Source organism: Nicotiana sylvestris, chromosome 8 (assembly GCF_000393655.2).
Source record: "Nicotiana sylvestris chromosome 8, ASM39365v2, whole genome shotgun sequence".
NCBI lineage: Eukaryota > Viridiplantae > Streptophyta > Magnoliopsida > Solanales > Solanaceae > Nicotiana > Nicotiana sylvestris.
The window spans coordinates 32,290,568-32,300,422 of record NC_091064.1 but is presented as its reverse complement, the minus strand read 5'-3'; the positions used below and the strand labels follow the sequence as shown (position 1 = coordinate 32,300,422).

The window sequence follows — 9,855 nt, the reverse complement described above, 5'->3', positions numbered from 1 at the left end:
TGAAACTGAAGTTTGTGTGATTGCTTTTGTAAGTCAGGTCAAACTTCAGGCAAATATATCTGAAGTTTTGCTTTGATAAGGCTACACTTCAAGAAAAAAAATCTGAAGTTCAAATTTTAGACATAAATTTTTGTTACTTAGGTCCGTATATTTGAAATTACGCGAAAAATAAATATACTTGTAATTTTTTGTACAAAGCGAGTATAAGTTAAAAGGTGACAAAAAATGGAGGATAGAATCAAATCCCCGCCAAAGTTTCGACTGTTCCTTAACGTTGGCCCAAATACATCGGTAGCATCGCTTCTTTCGCAAATGTTAAGAGCAACACAAAAATCTCCAACTGACGCGTGTATGTGACGCTCCACATGTCCGTTCCCTTAACGCTCAAGCCTTCTCGTTGACCCCTTTATCATACTGTCCTGTACCATGTTCATACATATACCAAAATATCTGCACCCCTAATTTTCACTCTAAATTCAGAAAACCCTAATATGACCGCTAAATTTTCTTCAATTCTCCTGGTTATTCAATGATCAATTTTATTAATTCTCTCTACCTAGAAGAAAATTTGTGGATTTATGGGTAATCAAGGTGAAGAAATGTCAATGACAATCTACAAAAATTCAAATTTTACCGGAGGTTGTTTAGAAATCCGATTATTCTACGTACGGATCACGCCATGTTCTGTAGAAGCCGTACCGGACCACCTCGTACTCCGCCACCTCCGGCGCGAGATGGGAGTGTCGTTAGAGATCAACGGCTCTCGTGCTCCCGCCACCGACACCGCGTCCGTCACCCTCCGTCGCGATCGCGTCGACAAGGAGTCCTCCGAGGTGACGTACGTGAGCACCGACAGTGTTAGGGTTTCGGGCCCGGTGGAATTTGAGGTATACGAAAGTGAAAGGGATTTAATACTTTGCGGATCGTTGGAGAGAGTGGAGACGGGTTGGGCTAATGGTAATGGGATCGAGAATAATTCGAGGACTGGTTGGAGCATGGATTGTTATACAGCTGCGTCATTTGGTAATGGGGGATCGGCTTTTGTTCAGCCTAAGTTTGGGGTTTATTCGCCGTCAATTGAGGTTTATATAGCGGGTTGTTGTTCGGGTGTACCTGTGATTTTAACTAAGACGATTCAGGTTAGCCCGAGAAGGAAGGTACCTAGGCAGGGGATGTTGGACGCAATTCCTGAGGATGAGGAGGTTGAGAAGGAGCATGGGGGCTCAAATGGATTCATTCGACAAAGAAATCTACCGGTAATGCAATGATGACCTTTACCTTTACCGTGATTAGAAGGAATAGAGGGATAAATTAGCTTTTTGTGTGTCAATGGTGTTGGTTAGGTTCTTTTTGGTTGAAGCAGTGTCTTGAAAAGCACAATTCATGACATTTAATAACTATAAAACATTTATGAATTTAGTACTATAATGATCAAATATCAATTAAAATAACCAATTTCAATATTTAATATACAATAATGCAGATAATAATCCAACTCCTCAAAGTTGAGATTCAAAGAATCGATCGCTTCCTGTTGGGATCACTTTGCGCATCATTGTATGAAGTGCATGGCTTCCCCCTCAAAGCGATAACCCCTTGCTTGGCATCGCTTCATCCCTTTAAGTGATGAAGCAATCATTTTTAATAAAACTGGGATAGTGTGGCCATCTGAGGTTCAGATCCCAGCGGATGCAAAAAAAATTAGTTGATTTTTTCGCATCTGCCTACGAGTGCCTAAGCCTTGTTACTCGGTACCTGTGCTAGTGAGAGATGGTGGAAGGTAGCAGATATTCAGTAGAATAGACATAGACGACGTGCGTGCAAGTTGGCCCAAGAAGTATACGATTAGATGAGTAAATACTTTCATTAGCGTTGAGGAAACTTTTCATACACAAAAAGTATATCAAAAAGTAGAGAACTTACAAAAATTTGTTGGATGATTGTGTTGGCTAGGTTCTTAAATTGTTATTGTGCTTTATCCTGGGTGACTAAGATTTAGTAATGTAGCAACTTTGTATGATGATATTATAGAGCTATACAGAACCTTTAGTAGGAAACAACGTAAACCCAGATGAATTGTGCGCCCAAAAGATTGATCCTTTGTGCTGAACACCCATAACGTCAGTCTCAATTTGGAACATGGCTTTTTGAAATAGACCCAAAATAAGGAAAAGAAGGTTGTTGCATTAACTTCTCATTTATGCCAGCTACACCTTTGATTGATAGCTCCTCGACGAATTTGAGTAACTATAGCATCAGTCAGCATTTTTTGGTACTACTGTACAAGTCACCAGCTTAGGAGTTAGGTCTCATCATTCACTTTCACCTGCTATATGACAATAACTGATGCAGTAAGGGTTCAAATACTTGACAAAGTGCTTATATAAACATGGAAATTAAGTGAGAAGCCACATCATGAGAACATTGTAGAAAGCATTAGCAGGTCTTTCTTATTTCACTTGTATTTTTGGCCTGAACAGATTGATAAAAAAAATAACATGTATTATTTGTGTGAATAGAGAATACATAGGCAACTCGCTAGTTTGATCTATGCTGTGAATGACTCATTTTAGGTATACACACTTGTACATACTTTTGTCACGTCTTGGTGTGGTAGTAATGAAAATTTGACTGGGAATAGTAGTGAAGTACTATTCACTTTTTGGAGGGGCTCAACCAATGCTTGCCTGAGAAGTAGATTTCTGGTTTTTGATGAAGCTGAGAAGTAGATTTCTGTTAACTCTGCCAAGATCAAGTTTTGTGAAGCTGGGAAGAACGACCTCTAAAAACGAAGAGGGAAACCAGCTATTCTTTGGCATAAAACTAAAGATAACCAAAAATAACTTCATGGTCCTCACTACACTTAAATCTAATAAAGTAGAGGTTGCTCTTGCAGGCTTATCTTTAGAATTCACTACATATCTTTTGGGTAAGTAAAGATATGAACAATGATGTAAACAGTTCAATGTGGTGCTTGATATTGTTTATTGGTTAGATGACTGCCAACTAATGAAGGGCTGGAAAAAAATTATTAATAAGGGTAGCGACCTCTTACAATAGCGATTAAGCATGTCATCTGTTGTACAAAGAAAATTCTCTCTTACCTTGTGACTGGTTTTTACCAAGTCATTTCAACTGATGGTGATCGTCGATTTCTTCCCGTTTCTCCTAGTTGTGAATTCGTCTCCATTAAAGGTGCTACAGAAGATAACTGTAGCAAAAGTTAGGGACTTGAGAAGGGGAGAAATAAATGTATAAACTAACAGGCCTGAAAGAGAAGAGGAATAAGGATGAAAACCAGGTGAACTATATGATAGAAGATTCTCAACAAGTGTTGACATGAGAATCAGATCAAGGCTAGCTGGATAGGCTATTTTAATCAATTGTTCAACTCTAATCACGAGGTAACCTCACAGATCTCCGTACATGTTTGCACGGTAAAAAATAGGCTGACAGAAGTAACGGATCCATGAAAATTTGAGAATTATAAAAGCGTGTGGCCAAGATGGCATCCACATATGGTATACATGTAGAGTTTTGGAAGTGTCCTGAAAAGGTGAAAAGGTGTAATAATATGGCCTACCAAGTTATTTAATGTTATATTAAAAGTCGTAGAATGTCTCACAAGTGAAGACATATCCAATATATGAGAAGTAACAATAAAGAAGATATTCAAAGTCGTGTGAACTATCACGATATTAAGTTTATGAGTCATACAATGAAACTTTGGTAAAGAGTGATAGAGCGTAGATTTAAGACACCACAAGAGTCAGAGTGATAGAGAATCAGTTTGGTTCTTTTGGTTTTGCGCCCAGTTGAACAGAGGCTATGTTCTTGTTAAGAAGATTGATGTTTTTTTGTCAATGGGCATGTGAAGAACATGTTGGTTGACGAGAACAACAATTTTTGTTGCCATTTATGAGGTGTTTGTCATGGTTGTGACTATCAGATTCAGCATGAGAACTGTAGCCGTTGTTTACTTTTAGTGATTGGAGTGCTTATTCACGAATACACTTGTTTCTCTTCTTACCTGTAGTTCCTGATAAGGGAGAGATCACTCGGTCAAACTGCTGAATTGTCCTCCTCTAAACCCTACTCTCCAGCCTCTCAGATTTCACATGTAGAGGTCTGATCTCTGGCTGAAAGTTATTTTATAGGGATGAAAATTTAAAATATCTTTCAGATTACATGTGGACGAAGCATCTTGATCTAGCGTAAGAAATCTTGACAGATATCAAATACGTGTGGCCTTTCAAATTGATTTGAAAGCAATTAGTATGATTCCACCTGAGAAGATTATGGCTTTAAAAGGAATTAGTCAAGCTTCTCAGAAGTTGTCTACATGTCTTGTGAAGTTGTGTTCTGCGGGCAGTAAATACCGTCTCTTTTGCATCCTAACAGTGAATGCATTAAAGCTACCTTGCTGGATCTGCAGATGCAGGAATCTTGAAGGATGTCATGTTAAAAGGTTGATTCCAAATGTGGATTGGCATGAGAATTTGTATCATGTAAACAGATTATCCAAGTTCTAAAATGCTTGTCAGTGGAGCCTATGATATGCCAGATAAAATGTCTCTTCTGCCTCCTAAAGCTGAGTGCGTTATAACCTATATTAATTTAGCCTTCTTTAGATGTGTGAGATAATTTTTCGTTTGCATCTCTGTTTCTTTTCCATTCTCATCTCTCTTTGAAGGGGGGCCTTAGAGCAACGGTAAAGTTGTCTTTGTGTGACATATAAGTCACGGGTTCGCACCGTGGAAGCAGCCACTAATGCTTGCATCAGGGTAGACTTTCTACATCACACCCCTAAGGATGCGGCCCTTTTCCGGACCCTGCGTGAATACGGGTTGCTTTGTGCATTGCGCTGCCCTTTTTTTTCTCATCTTTCTGAGTCTCTCAATTGAGCTTCTATGTTTCTCTTTTTCTCATTCCATCTGTTGTTTTTTTCTCTTGGTTGTCACTTCCTTGAATCAATTTTAAACATTCATATTTACTAGTTGATGGGACATAGTTATTGAGTGCCTAACTAAATGACAGTTTAGTTTGGTTTGTCAAAGTAAATCCAAAGACAGTTTGTATTTTCCTTACAATTACTGTGTTTTTTAGCAGATCACAGAAACAGACGTTGACGATTACGAGTCTGAAGTGAAAGCTGAATATGGATTCTATTCAGAAGACATGTACCATGGTGAAGATGGTCAACTCTCCTGGTTCAACGCAGGAGTGAGGGTTGGTGTTGGGATAGGCCTTGGGATGTGTGTTGGTGTCGGCATTGGGGTGGGACTACTTATGCGTTCTTATCAGGCAACCACTAGAAATCTCAGGAGGAGGTTTTTCTAGGCTTGATACTTTTTATGATAGAAGTGAAATGGTTTTCTTGACTTGGATTTTGGAATTGGAAAGCAGGACCTTTTATGGCCATTAAAATAGTTTGGCATATTAGTGCAGAGGCAATGGAGAAGCAAGTGCTGCAGCTGAAGAGTGGTAACATAATTATCAGGTGGGAGGCCGTAATGTACTTTCTATGCGTATACAGAAGCTGCAGTAGACTTCCGTCCAAGGCTCATCGCCAAGAGTCATGAGTGATGGTATTCTGTGGATATAGCTGTACTCAAACCCCAGTGCAGAAGACTTTGTCAAGGTGTAGTGAGACTATATGCTGTATTTAGAACTGAATATCTCGTGTATATTTTCTTTTTCCGGTTAAGTCGTTTTCTCCTGTTAGTTAAATGCCTTTTAGTCTAATTGGTGCTGGTGTGTGCTGAAGGCTTTTGTTTAGGTAACCTTTGAAGAGTTCACATTTGTCATACAATTTTGGTAGTTGGAATAGGTGGCTTGGTGTAACAAAATTGGTTTGTATAGGTACTCAGGAAAATGCTACTATATTAGGAATCCAATAAAAAAGTTGTAAATGCTTGATTTGCTTTCATATTTTCACTAGCAGCTATACAGTACGAACGTGCGATATGTCTTTATTAATATGTTTTTTGTTCCCGTTAAATCCTTTTGGCGCCTATCTGAATTAAGGGTGGCAAACGGTCCAGGTCCGGCCCACCCGGTCTTTGTGGGCCGGGCTTAAACAGACCCGGTCTTCGTGGGCTTTTGGGTGTAACCAGACCGGGACCGTATACTAATGGTCCCGGGCTATGTGGGTCGGGTCTGGACCTAAGTTGGCCTTGACTATTTTTTTTTAAATTTTTTTTATCTAAGCAAGTTCTTGTAAATTATATAGCTTATATATATTAATATATACTATATCTATATCTCTCTCTCTCTCTCTCTATATATATATATATATATATATATATATATAATATATATATGGGGCTCTTTATTTGAGGGGCTATTTATTTGTTTAAATTTTTTATCTAAGACATTTTCTTGTAAATTATATTATATAATTGTGACTTAAAAATTTTTTAATTCAAATTTAAAAAACAAAATATTGTAAAAAGATTATTCAAAGGAATGCGTTATAATTTTTATTATCATAACATTAAGAAAATATGGCTCAATCTTTCTTAGCTTCTACCCCCCTCCCCAATGGAATGAGCACAACCAAGGTGTTAATACCACCATTGAGAAGAAAAAGAAACTAATCAAGATGTGCCAAAATGCAAGTTACATATTAATTTTACATGGTATCTCTTACAAATTTCATAAATCCATCAAGGTTCGGAGGAATTTTCGTTTGTGGTGGCGGAAAAGAAGCTTGTTCATCACCGCTTCCGGGCGAAGCTTCTTCCTCCGCAAGTTCAGGTAGCATTTCTTCGTAAGCTTCGTCTACCTCTAGTTGTGATTCAGCAAGTCCAAAATTTCTTCGTTCCGAACGGATCCAATCCCTGAAAAGTACTGATTTTTCCAAGCTCTCCCTCATAGACGCTCTATAATCACCGAGTTGTAGTCTTGCTTGACTGAAAGCGCTTTCCGATGCCACTGTTGAAGCTTGAATGGTTAAAATGTCTCGGGTCATCCTTGAAAGGACCGGAAAGTGTTTTTCTTTGTCCTTCCACCATTCCAAAAGATTAAATGAGCCGTCAGGACTCACTTCCTCAAGTCCTTCTGACAAATAAACTTCAAGTTTATTTAGTTGTGAACAATCAAAAGTGGTACAACCTTGAGAACCCCTGAACTCGGTCCAAGCAGTAAGTGTTCTTACTCCTGCAGTTCTTTTAGATGATTGAGAACTAGAAGAAGGAGTTAGAATATTTGGTCTAGCATTATCTAGTGCAATTTGATAAGCACTATAAATAGTTAGAACATTTATTTTAATTGAGGCTTGTGCGTCCGAAAGTGTAGACAACTCCTCAGTTGCAAGTGCTAAACCATTATAAATAGATCGATACCAATATTGAGGACCACCTAATTTTATAGTAGGATTTAACAAGGCAGCAATACCATAAATAGGGGGAATAGGGAAAAAATATTTTTTAAATTTCTTTCTCATGGAATCAATAGCTACTTCATAAATTTCCCCACTCTCTAAAAAATAAGCAAACAAATTTGCAAGATCTGCAAGATAAACTAAACAGTTCGGAATAGTAGGATAATATTGCCCAGAAAATTTATTTGTAGCAACATGAAATCTTTCTAAAAAAACCTACAAGCATTTTAACATTAGCCCAATCCGCATTTGTAAGGTGCTCATCATCATCACGTACATGAGCATTAAACGTTGAGTTTATTGGGTTTCTATATTCATATGCAACAACTAAACTTTCATACATGTAATTGCATCTAGTTGGACAAGGTTTAGGAACCTTTCTTTCTCTTAGGCCAAATTCATCGCATCTTTTAAAATATTCTCTAAGTCTACTTCTACGGTTTGAATAAAAAAGCCAATTAAGAGCCATTTTAACCTTTTCAATTTCAACATTTAAAATCTTCATACCATCACCCACAATTAAATGGTAAATATGACAAATACATCTAATATGAAAAATGTTACTAAATGCAGGATTTAGTGTAGTGGTAAGCAAGGCTACATCATTAGTATTACTAGTAACATTATCCATTGAAATTGACATTATTTTATCACTAATGCAAAAATATCTACAAATATCCGTAACCGTGCTAGAAACAAATTGCCATGTGTGACGTGAATTAATTATTCTATAAGTAAGATAATCGCAGTCATTACCACTTCTACCAATATCACTAATAATAGCAACACGAAAATTAATATGCGTAAATAAATAGCGCAAATATTGTTCATATTTATGTTTATATTTATAAATATCGCTCTTTACGGTTGTGCGAGGTCATCCTTTATAAGTAGAATTAAAAACTTTTCTAATATAATGTACAAAGTGGGGGTGAGACGGAAAACTAGGGTAAACACATAACAATAACCATTTTTGCCAATTTTTCCCTATCTTTTCTCGGGTCATAATATAAAATACCACTGGTAACAATGTTAATTCCCGGTTGAAATTGATTTGATCTGGTACTAGGGTCAGGCTGACTAGTTGGACTTGCCCCCCGACCGCAACTTTCATTTGAAAACAAATAGCTTTATCTTGAGGGTGTATCATTATGTGTCTCCTCAAACTTCCTGTCCTCCCCCCCCCCCCCAACATAGTTAAAGGCTAACTCTTTGCCACAAGTTTTACACTTAGTTTTATTTTTTTCTCTTATTTGAATAAAAAATGGCCAAATAAGAGATGTTTCGGCCCATTTCGAAGGTTGTCTAGAAAAAGTAGGGGTAGTAACAGGGGGGTCATCCGGAGCATCATTTGGATTAGTTGGGTTAACTTGAGTAACATGACTAGTGGGTGTATCATCATCTGGTTGCGTTTCATCTAAATCTATTTCCTGCTCATCTTCTTCATCTATAGTTGGATTACCATAAAGATTGTTCATATATTCATCATCTAAGCATTCGCCACCACCAACATTATGCACATATTGACTATCCGTAAATTGTAATAAAGTATTATCACTATCAAGAATAGGAGCAGGTGGAGGGTGGGTATGGGGTTTGGGTAGGGGAGGCCGGGGAATTAGAGGAGGAATAGATTGGCCACTAGATTCACCACTCTTGGATTTTTTCTTATTTTTACTAAATATTTTTTTAAAGGAATATGCCATCTTAATTATAATTATACAAATTAATTAAATAAAACAAACAAAAATATAATATTAAAACTAAAGAATTGGAACGAGTTTACCGAACTGACGAACAACTTGTTGAAATTAATTATAGTTGAAGACTTGAATACTTCAATTCACCAGCTTCACAATTTTTCACACAAGTTGCAACAACAAAGTAATCAATTTTAGAAGAAAATTAGAGAGAGATTGATGATTTGGTAAAGAAAAATAAAAGAATAAGAGGGTATTTATAGTTGAAAATAGGAAAAAAGTGTAATTATAAAAGTTTGGGGTTAAAACAAAGTTGGAGGGGAGGGAGGTTGGGGGGTTAAATGACTATTTTATAAATAGCCAACGACTATTTTCTAAAGCACCAACGGTCAGTTTTGATTTGAGAATTTTTTATTTTTCTTAAATTAGTCGTTGGGCCCGTTTAGGACCGTTTGGGACCGGTTAAGACCGGTTGAACCGGTCCACTTAGTAGCCGGTCCCGGTCCTAACAGGCATTTTATCTGAACTGGCCCACTTGGGCCTCAAACCCCCGGTCCCGAGCTTAAACGGGTAAGCCCGTTTAGGCTTATTACCCATATGGGCTCGCGGGCATGGGCCGGGGCCGGGCCTAACCGGCCCACCTACCACCCTTAATCTGAATTATAATGTCAAATGGAAAAAATCTTTTATACCACTAGCATAATTTTTTTTAGATGATATATCATCTTTTGATGGTTGAACATCAAGAAGGTCTTCTTAATTAAGTTGTCT

At 37.5% G+C, this 9,855-nt stretch overlaps 1 protein-coding gene across 1 annotated transcript; it reads left to right on the top strand.

The window, feature by feature from the left end:
* The first annotated feature begins 408 nt into the window (after positions 1 to 408).
* On the top strand, positions 409 to 5,929 carry LOC104239021 (uncharacterized protein At1g01500). The gene is made up of 2 exons (XM_009793555.2): positions 409 to 1,256; positions 5,110 to 5,929. The coding sequence occupies exons 1-2, from the start codon at positions 579 to 581 to the stop codon at positions 5,338 to 5,340; spliced, it is 909 nt and encodes a 302-aa protein (XP_009791857.1). The 5' UTR covers positions 409 to 578; the 3' UTR covers positions 5,341 to 5,929.
* Positions 5,930 to 9,855: the final 3,926 nt, after the last annotated feature.